Below are 15,586 nucleotides of genomic sequence, written 5' to 3'. Positions count from 1 at the left end.
CATCTCTATGTTGGTTTTCTATTGTTTACCCACTCACCCCATGATTGAGCATACTAGGTCTTCAGTGAACTGTTTTATAATGTTTCCTCCTCATAAACAATTATTTTCTTTTGAAGTATTTTTAAAGCATATTTTTACAAACTATTTGCTGCAGGTTTCCCCAAATCTGCTAATAGCCTCTCCTTTGATGTGAATGGTACTGCATAAATATGTCTGCTGTGTAAGCAGGTACAACAAATACCTGTTAAGGAAAACAAAGCAGAGAAATGTGTAATTTTATACTAAAGAATTTCTAAAAGGAAAAATATTCATTTTTTAAATATTTAGATAAAACATATGCTTCCATTACAAAATAAGGCCTGATTTCAATGTGTGTGTGTATGTGTATGTGTGTGTATGTATATACCTATGTATGTATGTATGTATATATGAAAGGAGATAGATAGATAGATAGATAGATAGATAGATAGATAGATAGATAGATAGATGTGTGTGTGTGTGTGTGTGTGTAAAGGTAAAGGTTCCCCTCACATATATGTGCTAGTCGTTCCCGACTCTAGGGGGTGGTGCTCATCTCCGTTTCAAAGCCAAAGAGCCAGCATTGTCCAAAGACATCTCTGTGGTCATGTGACCGGCATGACTAAATGCCAAAGGAGCACGGAACGCTGTTACCTTCCCACCAAAGGTGGTCCCTATTTTTCTACTTGCATTTTTTATGTGTTTTCGAACTGCTAGGTTTGCAGAAGCTGGAACAAGTAACAGGAGCTCACCCCGTTATGTGGCATTGAGGATTTGAACAACTGAACTGCTGACCTTTTGATTGACAAGCTCAACATCTTAGCCACTGAGCCACTGCATCCCTTACTCTCTCTGTCTCTCTGTCTCTCTGTCTCTCTCTCTGTCTCTCTCCCTGTCTCTCTCTCCCCCCCCTCTCTCTCTCTCCATATATATATATATATATGGAGAGAGAGAGAGAGAGAGAGAGAGAGGGAGGGAGAGAGAGACAGGGAGAGAGAGAGGGACGTGATAAGGCATAACAGCCCTAGTTATATATATTCTAAAGAGAAATACACATAAAGCCTACGAAAAGGAAAGAAAACAAATACTGTACCTTTACAGGGAGGATACATGGGATGAGGGTGTGGCTAACTGATGAGGACTTATAAGTCCGAAATAGATCTATCTTAGTCTCCAGGAAAAAAAAAAGCCTAGAAACTAGTGGATTGTGATTTCACTGAACTAGGGCTGCATAAAAATCTTGGTTTACGTAGGAAGAACCTAGCTAAAGAGAAATACACATAAAGCCTACGAAAAGGAAAGAAAATACACACACACACACACACACACACGCATATATGTCTTCTCAAGTTTTCGCGGGTGTGTGTATGTAAAAAGTTAAAATCTTGGGTGTTTTCCCACATCATTAAAAGTCTGTTAGTTGAAATGCTTAAAATCCTGGCTAAAATCCCAGCTTAAGATCCTCCAAAATCCCAACAAAACACTTTGTGAGGTCTTTTGAAACTCTGGCTAAAATCCGAACCAACACTTTAAAAGTTTTCTTTTTGGCAATGTTTCAATAAGCTCTCTAACTTGTCATCATCGGGCCCCTACTTTCAGTTTAGAAGCTGTGGGTATGCTGCGAGATCGGAGTTGTCACTTTTCTATGTTCGCTGCTGACGTATGCTGGTTATCTTGCAACTCTCTGTCCTCCAATCAACATACATACATACATACATACATACATACATACATACATACATACGTGTATGTATATATATATATATATATATATATATATATATATATATATAGTGAAAGGCTAAAAATGATTAGTAGGGAGTTTAAAAGGGGAGAAGATAAAAGCTTTATTTAAGATAAATGCAACAATGCATCCTTGTCATTTCTCTGCAGTGGCTCTGCAGTTTGCTGCTTAACCGAAACAAAAACAAAACAAAGTGACTTTTCTGCACTTCTTTTTAACGTTTGAGCAAACAATTGAGTTTAATATTAGAAACAAGTTTGCATGTGGTTGCTTAGGAATGAGTAATATTCCTTGATGCCCTCTGATATGCACCAGACTGCTCTGGGACGTTTTTGCAATTCAGCTTGAGCAGTTACCAGAGTATGCAGTGCTGAAGAACATGACATTGTAATCTTGGTCATGTTTTATTTATACAGAGCAGTGGAGCCGATAGGGTGTGTTAACAAACAAAGATGATTGCTTCAGGGGCAGTCTCTCATCCTGAGGTAATTAAGACAAAGTAGCTTCCCTGGCCGAGAGATACCCACTGCAGACAACCTTTTGTTTTCCTTTGCTAAAATGATCTGCCTCAACCAGGCTGGCAGGCCTGTATCTATAGAAATTCAGTGCTGTTCTTTCATTGGTTAAAAAGCGCATCATTAAAGGGCAGAACATAAATTATACTTCTTCTTAAAATCCATATTCCTTAAAAGCCACCAAATAGAAAATGTCAGACTCCAAGAAAGAGCTGGATGCACTGAGGGTGGGGGAGTAATAATAACAACAAGAAGAGACAAAGATAAATGAGGAAGCCAGGAAACTCCTAAATTAAAAGCATTATCTCGATGGCCAACTACCATTGTTTTGTACCACATATTGAGAGAGATTCAAAAGCTATGATTTCAACCATTTATCTCTTTTAAGAAAAGATATGAAGGAAATGAGCCAACCTGTTGCTGTCTAGATACGCTGGAACTGCAACGTATCTGTAGAGATGAGGTTACCTACCGGTAGTTTGGTAATGAAACATCTGCAAGCAAACAACCAAGCTCAGAGAGCATTAAGGATTCCACAGTTCATTCCTGAGCTACAAATCTTCTCTTCTATATGTTGGAACTGTAACCACCAGAATTCAACAAAGGCTATGTTGCTGAAAAAATCTTGGCGCTACAAACCCCAATACATCTAAAAGGTAACAGTTTGTGGAAGACAAGTCTAATATAAAGTCTAATTCCAGGACTGACTCAGTGATGTTATATTGTCTTACACAAAGAAGAAGAAGGCCTCCTGCCCTTATTCTATATATTGAAGTGGTCCTTGCTAGCAGCTGACTATTACTTCATGATATGGTGACAGAATTTGTGAAAAGGATTATGTAATAGTAAATGAACTGCAAACTGAATATGTGAACGCAAAAAAGATCAATGCCCTGTAGTTTTAGGTTGTATTAATAGAAATATCATTTATAAATCATGACAAATAATAGTTCTAAGCTGTGCTATTTGGGGGAAGATCCTATCTCAACCACCATATTAAGTTCTGGGTATCACTTTTTAAGAATGATTCAGATATATTGGAACAGATTCAGAGTACAGTAACAATGATGATAAGTAACAATGATAGTAAGGGGACTAGAAACCAAATCCTGTGAAAAGAAACTGAAGAAACTGAAAATGATTAGCCTCAGAAAAAGAAGACTTAGATGAAATCTGTTATTTTACAGATATTTTAAAGGATGTCACACCGATGAAGATGAGGATCTATTTTCCATCACTCCAAGTATGGATGCAGAGCAATGCTTTCAAGTTCTTTTTAGGTGGATTCTTACCAAATATTAGACAAGAAAAAAACCCACTTCCAAACAATAACAGCAGTTAAAAGGTTGAATCGGAGAACTTGTAGATTCCCTTTCACATTTAAGCAGAGGATAAAGCTAAACACATTTTGAGAGTGTTTTAATTTGGATTCCCTGTACTTAGCAAAAGGCTTCACGAGGTTTCTAAATGACTCTTCAGTCCCAATGATTGTACAGTTTCTCCCAGGAACATGTAGTAGCAGTGTAATATCTTTACAGGGTTCCCTTAAATATCTCCATCTCCCAAAAGATGAAAATAGCTGAGGATCTCGGCAAAAAAGCTAGGAACATCCTTATCAAATCTGCTTTCTGAAACATGTACTCATCTGTCCCCTCAAACCTATGACTCTTTGACTGTTATCTTTCTAATTATGCTATCCTAATTATTAAATTTTTTGAGCATCTTTAACTTGCGAATCTTTTTCAGAGAATAGGCTGTCAACTGTTGGAATAATAAATTACACAATGGTGTTTGACAACTAAAGATTTAGCAGAGATGTATATATTTGCCTTTGTTCCCCCCACCCTAAAATATGTTTACAAATAAACATATCATTAAAGAATAAAGAGCAAAGTAAAAATTATGGTTTTTTTGTAGGGTTTTATTGGCAATGTGACTTGCACAGTATGGTTCAGTTTTTTACTTCGATTCAAATTTCAGAAGCATATTTGTGGCATGAACATGTGGGATTTTGAATTCAAAATATGTTTCCCAAGTTGTTCTGAAATATCCCTTGAATATTGGGCAAGGAACAGATTTTGTTTCTGCTTTTTTTTTCTTTAAAAAAAAGAGCACTAGCTTCTGTTATGAAAGGAATTTTCAAATGATAAAAGCAAAATGAAAAGTTTGACTATTATTCTATAAAGCTATATACCCTTATTAAAGAGAGGATTGTTTCACTTTCCAAGTCTTATAGTTTTGCCCAGAAAAATGAAATGCCAGCCCTGTTTGCAAATATACTAGTAGAGGTACAAACTGCAGGCTTAATCTCTGTAGTCTCTCTTTCAGTTAGCAGGTCACACAGGCATTTAACCCCAAATGCACAATGGATATAGATGTGTCTTCATGCTGTAGTATATAGATAGAAAAGTGTATTTGTAAATACTGTGAAACCTGGAATTCATCCATAGTCTCCAGATGGACAAATAAAATTCAAGCCTTTATATAACCTTAAACCATTCCATTTGAAGTACTGGATGTACTATGAGACCAGCCATACAGAAACGTTTTAGGGATGCAATCCATCTCCAATGAAATGTTAAATTGTCCTGCTTGACATATGGAATGATCTTCTCCAGATTGTTTGAAAATCATTAATTGAGAAGTGTGGATATAAGATAGGTAGATCAACACCCCTACATTTGGTAGACAAAGATCAAGAGCAATATATAGTTCTTCCTACTGTGAGTTAGATTCCTCCCTCCCTTCCAAGATTTCTCAGTGGGGAGGACTTTACAACTTTCCCTGGCATAATTCTGCTATGTGAGAGAATTAGTTTTCAGCTATTAAGACATTGAACACTGGCCACTGAAAGACTGGGTAGTTTTATATCTCAATTTTTTGTTTTCTCACTAAATCATTTTTTTTCCGGGGCAGAGTGCAGAATTTACCTTTTGAGCAGTTCTCAAGGATCAGGGTGATCAGAAGTGGCTGGGGAAGGACAAAATTTAATTTGATTTAAATTAAATCCCAATTAAATAGACTAAGTACAATTTATTAAATACTTCCACTTTCTGCTATATTAAAATTGAAGAATTTGGTGACAGCTTTTGGAGGGATTCTAGAAACTGTATCCAAGGTTTTCAGGGCTCTTAGCTGGTATATTCCTGCAGTAAACCAACTTTAAAGAGACAAACTGGTATCCTCAAGATTTTTAATGGGAAGATTGTTTTTCTGTCCAAAAGATCCCCATGACTGTATATATTTTTTTAAAATGTACCAAAAAAAAAAGCCCATATTTAAAACAAACTGGAGAGCAATTTAATCCAAGTTTACATCTGCATTATAGCACAGGGAAATATTAAAGCTAGGGAAATATTGGATCAATATGATCTCTTTAGGTCAAATGTAATGTTGCCACATGTGTGCATCAATCTAAGTTACTACCCTGTTTCCCCCAAAATAAGACATCCCCTGATAATAAGCCCAATTGGGCTTTTGAGCGCAGGATTCAAAAAATATAAGACAGGATCTTATTTTCGGGGAAACATGGTATGTTTGTTGATAAACCTCATTAGATGTTAAACAATGAAGTAAAAATAATCTCTCAGATAGCCCCAGACCTTTTAGATTAAAAAAAAAGTTGGTTCGTTGCAAAGTTATAATGAAGCCAAAAGTGTGATCTCTAAATAGAAATGCAGGTTATACACATACATCAGAAGAAAGTAGAAAAGAGTATTCAATGATCTACATAGTATATGTCAATAACTTAGCCATATTTAATGCCAGTTTCAATTACCAAACATTCTCAGAAGCTCCACATAGTATGCATTACAGTAGTCGAAAACAGGGGTTCCCAACCTATGGGACTGACTAATGGGCTCTGAGGGGTTTGCAATAGGGTCATGGAAATGGCACACACACATCCTCACTTGCGTTAGGAGCGGGCAAGCATGTGCACAGTTACGTGAGCAGCAGGCATGTGCGCTTGCCAGCCATTTGTGCATACTATCTCCTTCCCCCTCTGGTCCGCAAAGTTGGAAATGTTGGGGAACTCTGGTCTAAAACACAGTGCTCAAATTCATCTTTTGCAGAAAAATGCACAAGTGAAATTCTAATTGAATAAGTCAACTTGTTCAATTGTGTTTCCCACCTGAAGCCTGAAAAAAGACATAGTTGCTTTAAAGGTCTGTTACACTCATACCTGTGTTGTCCAAATCGCTTCTTCCAAACCATTTTTGAAGCATGCATAGCCCTAGTGTGGGTTCTCAACCTCTGTGTTATGCTCCATTCTTCCAGTAGTCAGGAAATAACTGCCTAACTTTTCTCTTTTAATGACTGGAAAAAGTCATTAAACTGGGAACACTTTTGGAGCAGGAAGAGACATGCTAGCTGCTTAAGGGAGAAAGTCTCTTTCTTCTAAATACAGCATAAACCCCTTTCTTTCTTTCTTTCTTTCTTTCTTTCTTTCTTTCTTTCTTTCTTTCTTTCTTTCTTTTTCTTTCTTTCTTTCTTTCTTTTCTTTCTTTCTTTTTCCAAGTTCAGTAGGATATTGATAAGCCTCCAAGGAATTGGTTTTGTCCCATATAGCAGGCAGCTGGACAGAAAGTATCACCAAGGTCTTCTTTCATTCTGGGCTTTGTTTTTACAAACTATTTACAGCTATTTCAGGTTCATCCTATCACTACTCCACATACTTTTGGAGAACTATGGATACAGTGTAGAGCTAGTGCAATTAAATTTGTTTACATATATTTGAAAATGCCCTGATCTAAAAACCTGCACTGCTGGTTTTTGCAGCAGTGCAAAAGCAGTGCAATTGTGCATATTATTACACTGATCACATTAAAAGAAAAGTGTTGTCCTTTCCTCACCAACATTTCTGTCCTGAAAGAAGCTGAGGGGAGATATTTAAAAATGTATTGTTGTAACATCTTTGAAGGTACCCAACTAAAGCTGCCTTTAATTAATATCCTTTGAAGCATTTACCATTTCTATTATATTCATCCCATTCTATCAAAAAATTAAAACACGTCTGAATTTTTCCCATTACAGTCTGTGGATGGGTATTTCCCCCAAATCAAATTTCATAGCAACTCAGATTGAATCAGGTTGCTCTCAAATCTCAGAACACAAACTTGAATCAAATCATGCCTGTTGTGAATCCCTCAATCTCCAAGTCATATTGAATCAGAGCTGAAGTCAACAGGCCTCATAAAAAGTTAAGTCGAGACATTTCTTTTTAGGACAGATCACAATCATAGACTTACATATTATTTGCTAATTTAGGAATAATACTGAAACCATGTAGATAAAATTATGTAAATAACTATCTTTATTACCCTGCATTGTTTGAAAAATCTTAAATGTTGCTTAACCCCAATCACTGTTGAGTATCAAAATTGGGGGGGGGGGAAGGACCCATATCATGATCCTAATGTGAATTCTCTATTTTTATGTAAATTAGCCATCCATGGTCTCCACGTACAATGTTTTTTCTCCTCCTCACTTCTGTTTCTTCAGGTTTTGTCAAGGAGGGATGGGAATCCTTTTATATAATCCTACAACCCATACATCTTAAGACAGCATCATTAATGGTGGAAGATGTTATATTTCACAACTAAAGCCAGTTTCCTTACCTCTAGGTAAAAGGCTATCACTGATATTTTCTTGATATCTACTTAGTCTATCATTCTCGGTAAAATTTCTTCAGCTTCCTTTCTAGAACCATCTTAAGTTTTACGTATATACCCAAGGTATCCTCAATGCACGTATGCACAATGTTTCTTAGATTACTCTAATGCCTATGCACATTAAAAGTTCCCTTCAGTATGTTGCTGCTTATCCAGCAGGTACTACCTGCTGGATTCTTTCCCCTCGGCCAAGGCAGCTTTGGTGGGCAGGTTCTTCAGCGAGTACTGGGGATGACCGGTGAGAAGGACCACAGGTACCTACCCGTGAGGACAGCCAGCTTTGGTATGTTCCATGCCTTGAGTCTCAAGCCCCCTACCTGGAAAAGGGGCGTTGGTCCTACCTGATATGCCCATTTTCAGGAGGAGAGACTCCAGCCCCAGAGAGGTCTGGTCCAGGGTATCCTTGGGGTGTTGTTACAGGTACTACGTCCTGAGACCTCGCTGTGACATCGTCGAAACTGGAAGCATCAGCAGAGGGCGTCTCTTCAGTTTAAACTCAGTCTATAGAGCTATAGGACAAGAGTCAACCCATGCCTGGAGTCTCTCATCCCCTCCTGAAAATGGGCGTATCGGGTAGGACTAACGCCCCTTCCCTTTTTTAACTCCAAACACATTTTCAGTTTCTAATATTATTTAGACTGATCTTTCATCAAAACACACTGCTTAAGCATATTTACTTGATATGGGTAAAGTTCTCTTAACTCCTGCTGTGAACAAAGTGCTCCCCAATCATTTTAATGGTGAAGACTGTTTGTGCATCCTATACACTATACAAGTCTGGAATGTTCTACCTGATTCAGTTGGTTTAGCTACAAATTTTCAGTTTCAGTCACAAATTGACTTCCGTGGACCTTACATCATACTTAAGTGATCAGTAGAGAGAGGCGTGCACTAACCTGCCTATCATCCCTGTCATTGTATTTTTATTCATTTATTCTTGTTCTCATTTTTATTTGACAAATTCTAATAAATAAATAAACAAACACTCCCATTCTCTTCATTCTACTACTGTAGATATAACTGAAGGTATAAAGCTATGAGGTTTTTATAAGGGCAGTTAAGAGCTGGACTTTGGGCCAGGATTCAACTTTGAAGAATTACATTATATTTCAGCCTTGATTATCACATTATTGTATTAGTGCACAATAATATGCATTATTTTTATATTTGATGGTTTTGCTTTTTTTTTTTTAGTAATGCCACTTGTCTGTGTTGAGTGACTATATAAATAAATAAAATTTGAATATGAAGTCCAAGAAACTAGACTTACTCCTTGAACAAGGAATACAAGTACTTGAGTCTCTTCGAATAACCACAACTTTGCTTTCAGATGAAAAACTTTCCTTTTATCCACATGTACAAAGGCAAAAAGGGAAATCGAACAAGTGTTCTTACAAGTTTGAAAGTACACTTTCATATTGAATTAGTGTTCTGAGGCTGCTGTATACAAGGAACTTAGCAGCATATTTTAATAACCCTACCCTCCCCGTAAAATAATATGGAGTCTAAAACATTTTTTTAGTTAAAGAAAATGTCTTCCATATAATCCATGCTAGTTTGAACTCCTTAAAATAAGCAGTAAAGACAATATTTGGAGATCATGTCAAATGTCCAATTTATTATTTTTTTATAACTTGAAACTGGAACAAACGTTGTTTGAATGAGTGTACAAATGAAATGGTAGACACATGCTGAACTCAACAATATGACAGTAAGGGGAAAAAAGAGGCCAAAAGTCTTGTACAGAGAATAAAAGGAACAATAAATATTTTACTAAGTGATATTGAAATGACATCCTGCCATCTCAACATTTGTATCCATAATAGAAAATGTGCTCCGGTTTTTTTAAATGGAGCACAAATACCAAGCAATAATAAATAGTTCCAAACTTGTTGTAAAAGACAAAACCTCCAAGTAAACAACGAAAGCTCATACAATAAGAAATAGAAAAAGGTAATAAAAATAGTTTACTTGCTGGTACAAATGCAAACAACTGAAATCAACAATACTTTGCTTTGCAATTCTAATACAAAGAGCACCATAAAATGAGTATGCCTGTGAAAATAAAACCTTGGACTGTGATCAGGACTAGGATGAAATGCTGAAGTCATGGCAGTATACAAAAAGTACAACTTATTTTTTATTTTACATCCTTTTATTTTAAAAAAAGTCACCCCAGAAATGCTCTGTGAATGAATTTTAACAAGTGTGGGACAGGCTTGAAATATGGAATAATTTTGACTTAAACAAAATTTATTTTTTTCAGCTGTAACAGCAGAGATAACTAGGATATGCCTATCATATTGTGCCTTGTAAAACTGGAATCCTAAAAGCAGAAAAGGAGGAGTCCTGATAGTTTCACTGAATATAACATTTGTGCTTTAGAATACCACATACTGTATTCTCAGGTATTCAAATCACAGCTGCTGGTGGTTTAGAATTGAGTTCATCTACAATGAAAAAGAGCCTAAGTGACAGATCTTGAATTCAATTGATTACAGAATAAAGTGAAACTAGCATCTTGGAATAAAAATTATACTCCTGAATTTTGTCCAAAAATATTCCAGAAGAATTCACCGTCCATATCCCAATTAAGGAAAAGTCAAATGCATAAAATACTGTGGAATATGCCTTTAAGAAGTTAAATTTATTATCTGCTATTTGAAGTTCATTAGAGATACATCCAGTGAACTGTCTTTCCACAATGGATTTTTCTTCCAGCATTATTTTATCCCTAATTTGGAAGAGATGGAATATGTTAGATGCATCTTCTTTTCCTGACCGTAGCATTTTTTGAAGAGAGTTACATTTTGACATTTTGCACTGAGAACGAGACCCTCACCTATTTGTCATTGTTGTTGTTCACTGCCCCTAAATTTAGCAAAAGATGTTCTCAGGGATGGAAGAAATTGGGAAGGGGATAAGACTGTTGGGAAAGGAGAATTAATGAAGATCTATCTTTCCATAAGTAGTATCTCTCCACTGCACAAAAAACATTGCATGGTCAGGAAAAGCCCTCTTCATAACTGAGACATTTTAGATCTAAATCTGTGTTTTGTTTTTGTGATCAGTTTCTCTCAATGATTTTTTTTCCATAACATTATTAGAACCCTCTTAGGTAAAGTTATCGGTAGCTTTTTCATCAGACTTCAGCAATTTCTCCCTGCCTTACTCCACCCAAATAAAATAAAAGATGGAGGGGAAAGATAACTTAGTCAATAAAATAAGTACAGAATTTCATCCTAGTCCTTCAAATATTTGTAAAATTTATGGAATGTACAATTAGGAGTCAACAGTAGCAGCAAAGCAGACAAAAGAACATAGACTGGCAAAACCTGTACAATGGTCCCTTTCTTACAGAAAGGGGAAAAAAAGTAGGATGCGCCTGGACCAATTTTTACTCCACTGCAATTCACAGTTGTACTCAACAGAATGCTGCTCTTTCTTCTTTTTTCCCTTTTAAAATGACTTCACCTGAAAGCTGTGAAGAGAATAGGGTAGAAGGTGGAAATAAACAGGTACCCTGATCCCATAAAGTCTCCAGATCAGGCCCCTCTGAAGGAAGAAGGCTTTACATAGTAGAAAACCTTGCACTGTTGGGTGAGTTGAGGTCTGGTTACGCATTCCCTTAACCCACAGTTGACAGAGTACTACCATCTGTTCAATGATGAGAGAAGGACAGCATACAGACCATTTCATCCCTCAGGATATGCAGTGCCATCTAATTCAGTATCGCTGGATACCTTAAACACACATATATGTTTTATGGAACGTAGCTAGAAAGTTTACATTTGCTAGGAAAAAGTCACCTCCCTTTGAGGGGAATTGTGGAATGTTAAGTCAAACAAGTTCACAAAAATGAAATTTCTTCTAACAACAGACAACAGCCAACCACCTAGTTCAACTATACCTGGGAAGGCCTTGATACAAGGGGTCCAGGCAGCTTCAAAGTTATTACTGCCTTGAAGGAACAAGCAGTTTTTTTGTAGGCCATTTCTGACACAAAAAATATTTATATATATATATATTTATATATATATATATACATACATATATATATATACACATGCACACAACTAAAATAGTGAACAAAAATTTTAAATGAAACAAAATTTAATACCCCTATCGCACCCTCCAATAATTAAAAATAATAATTGGTTTTTTTCTTTTACCCACAGGTTGTCAAACAACCGTTTTACTTTACCTTCTTCTGTACAATAAGGTCTTGACATACAAATTTTTTTTACTATTTTATCCTGCCAAATTAAAAAAATATATTATGGCAGCCTGTTTGTTTGTTTTTATTTTTATTTCCAAATTCACTAACAAAAAAGTACATTAAATCCCTTTAAAAGGACAAGCGTACAGTTAAAAAATTACAAGTTCCAGTAAAAATACAGCAAGTGCCTACATTATATGAATCAACCAATATCAATATTCATTCCAGAAGAAGAGGGAAGGGAGAAGGTGGGGAAGGGAGGAAGAGATAAAAATAGGTACAGGTCAGAAATGTGATTTTTTTTTTTAATCTGCAAAGCAATAACAATATTAAGCATTTTTTTCTACGTACTTTTTCTACATGGTGTAGCAGTCACCTTTTAATCCCCAAATACAAGTTTCTATACATTTTTTCTTGAAATAAAAATTCAACACCCAAGGCAGAAAAAAAAATACTAAAACTCAGACTTTACAGTTACAGTGACAAGAACAAATTTTATAGACCCACCATTTAAATTTTACTGCAACATTTTCAAGGAAAAAAGAGAAAAGTTTTTTTTTTTCTGGTTTTGTAAAATGCCCAGGCATTCTCCATTATTACAAATACTGGTCCACTTTTACAGTAATCAAGAAATTTTAATATATATAATATATACTAAAACCCCGTCACCAAAAGAAAACAATATACACATGGCCATTATGGCATTTTTAATAACCTATTAAGCAAACTTTGAAAAAAAAAAGATTGCTCAAACACACATACACACATTTTTTTACCCTTGTATGTATTCAATACTGTAAACGTATTTTAAGACAGAGTGCACTAAATTTAACTTTTTAAAAAATTAGCCGTTGTTCCTGAATTATTTTTCATTCAATGATAACAACTTGCAATTTGTGTCATTTGAGTTTTAATTCAGCAGTAAATCATTTCCATTCCATTTCCTAAGCAGCGTTGTCCTGAAAAAAAAGAGAAAGGCTGAGAATAATTCAGCAAATGGATGTCCGAAGTTGTGCTGGATATACATCTTCATTTGATTGGGTCTTATGGCAGTTTCATGTCCACTATCTTCAACCAGGCTTTTTTTTAAAAATGTAAATGTGGCTCTTTGTTTTTTCATCTAAAGAACATACCTTTCTCGTTCTATCTTTTCTGAAAAGTCTTTTCATTTCACAAAAATTGTTTGCATGTGTCTCAAGAGACTGAAATAGGAAGATCAGTTTTCAAGGCACTCACATCAAATTGAAATGGCAGTAAAAAAACTGTCCAATAAATTATTATTAGTTTTTTATAGTGCCAGTATTGTGAATGCCATGCTTAGCAACACTGACACTTAATCTCAGATGTCCCCCTTTAATAGTTCACCCATCTCTGGGCCAAGCAAAGACAAAAATGCTGTAATTTCTTGTTTAGAAGCCACTGGTCTTCAATGCAAACAAATAAACAAAAGAAAAATAGCTTTAAAGTGCGGGTCAACAGAATCAAATGTAAATTTTATAATAATGTATACTAACTATATCAGGGGTTTTCAAATTATTACCTAGAAAGTCTTAGGTTATGAAGATTTGTATATGGATATGTGTGTTCACGTGTGTTTTGTTTTTCCTTCCATCCAATATGTCAATTCTTGGAGACTGCCTGCAAGTTTTCTTGGCAAAGTTTCTCATAAGTGGTTTGCCACTGTCTCCTTCCTAGAGTTGAGAGAAAGTGACTAGTCGAGATAATTTAGCCGGCTTTGTGTCTAAAGCGTGACTAGAACTCACAGTCCCCTGGTTTCTAGCCTGATGACTTAACCACTACATCAAAAGCACACAAACATATACAAACAGATAAAGATTGACATTTCAGCTTAGGGCACCTGTTCTGATCTGAAAGACTAAAAGAACAGCAAAGAATTAGAGCTATAATAACTCGCAAAAAAATATTATATGTCAGGATGAAAGGATCTTTGTAAATAAGGGAAAGCATATTGTTCCACGTCTGATCAATTAACATGTCAGTTAAAGAAATTAGGCTTTGCTCTCAGTCAAAATACTCAAGTTGAGGAGAAGAAAATGAAGAAGAGCCTCTATCTCTTCTAGCCACTGTCCATGCTTCCCTCAGAAGAACCATGGAACTAGAAACAGAAAAGCAAAGCGAATAAAGTGAATAAACACTACAATATATTTTCTTCTTCAAATCAATGTTATTTACCAAATGAAGGTTCCGAATTAAAAGGGTTTTCAATAAAATATTCAAACAGAAGTAACAATGAAGCGATTAGTGACTTCAGTAATTCAGGGAACATTTCAGCAACTCCCATTAAAAGAACCTCTATTTACCATTTACAATTTAATTGGAAAAAAGATTTAATATATATGAAGAATCTCCAATAACTATGCAATGTGTAAAATGGGACTGAAATGTTTGTGGCAAAACAAATGTACAAAAACAATGTATTTTTTTTAAAAAAATGCTAAATTAAAAAATGCATAAGCAAAACATCTTATTTAGAATGGCTGAGTTCTTAAGAAAGTTTTAATTTCAGACATTAAGAAGAGCTTTGTATAACTGTATAAATTCAGAATTTATGAAGAAATTGCATTTTACATTTTGCTTTAAAGGACTCAGGTCTGCAATTTCAAACTCAAGAGTTTAGTGAAATCAAGCACCTTTCATTTTAGTACCATTTGAAAGGCTGCAAAATTTAAAACCTTCCTAACAAATTTAATTCTTACAAGTTGTCTCAATGGCACCCACCTAAAAGACTGGTTGTTGACCTATTTTCCTTACAATAACATAACTGTGCATTATATGAGAATGTTAATGAAAAAATGCCTCTTCAGTTCAATTGGTCCTTATATAATATTTGCTGTACCTAATGCATCTATCATTGTTGGGTATGAGCTTACTACTGAGATCCAATGAAAAGGTTTACTATCAGACTTAAATTTTCTTAAGAAACATTTTGATTAAATGACCATAACAACAATAAAAACGTTGCTGTGTTTAATGTAAAGTTGCTGGCCTCATAAGCCAGTGCAAATATACCTGTGGGCCAATCAAAAGTTAAACTTTCACTAATATGGGGAGCAACATCTGCCTTGTGTCCACTCGTGTTTTGAACTAGTTTAAAAACTATGAAGATTGTCTAAAGAGTTGTGTCATGTTTTATGCAACCATACAAGAGCAACTTTTTGAAGGAAAATGCTGTTTACATTCTAATCTCGGGGTCTAGTATTCTTACAAGTGTTCCCATGAGTGTTTAACTGTGATGATTAGCAGCCTTATGTATTGGCTTCAGCATGCCATTAGTTAGAAATCTGTACAAGCTGACTACAAATCACCAGCAATATAGGGGCCTGCCAGGTACTTGAAAATCTCTGCTTCTGTATCTCCGGCAAGCAGCCAAAACAGGAAGCCTTTGGTGAACTACCAT

The 15,586-nt window shown here is 35.6% G+C and overlaps 1 protein-coding gene across 13 annotated transcripts in view; it reads right to left on the bottom strand.

Annotated features, from left to right (window-relative positions):
- Positions 1–12,239: 12,239 nt before the first annotated feature.
- BCL11B (BCL11 transcription factor B) overlaps positions 12,240–15,586 on the bottom strand; it is a 171,237-nt gene continuing 167,890 nt past the window's right edge. For all 13 annotated transcript variants that reach the window (XM_087872352.1, XM_087872360.1, XM_087872356.1 and 10 more), the window contains one exon: positions 12,240–14,284. Coding sequence is in view for 2 of the 13 variants with exons in the window: in XM_087872368.1 (XP_087728494.1) it covers positions 14,268–14,284 (17 nt within the window). In the remaining 11 variants the exon portion in view is untranslated. The remainder of the gene's footprint in view (positions 14,285–15,586) is intronic.

The sequence above is a fragment of the Pantherophis guttatus genome, chromosome 1, assembly GCF_059756535.1.
Source record: "Pantherophis guttatus breed Tessera chromosome 1, ASM5975653v1, whole genome shotgun sequence".
Lineage (NCBI taxonomy): Eukaryota > Metazoa > Chordata > Lepidosauria > Squamata > Colubridae > Pantherophis > Pantherophis guttatus.
Note: the sequence above shows the minus strand (reverse complement) of the source record. Positions and strands in the feature narration are given on the sequence as shown.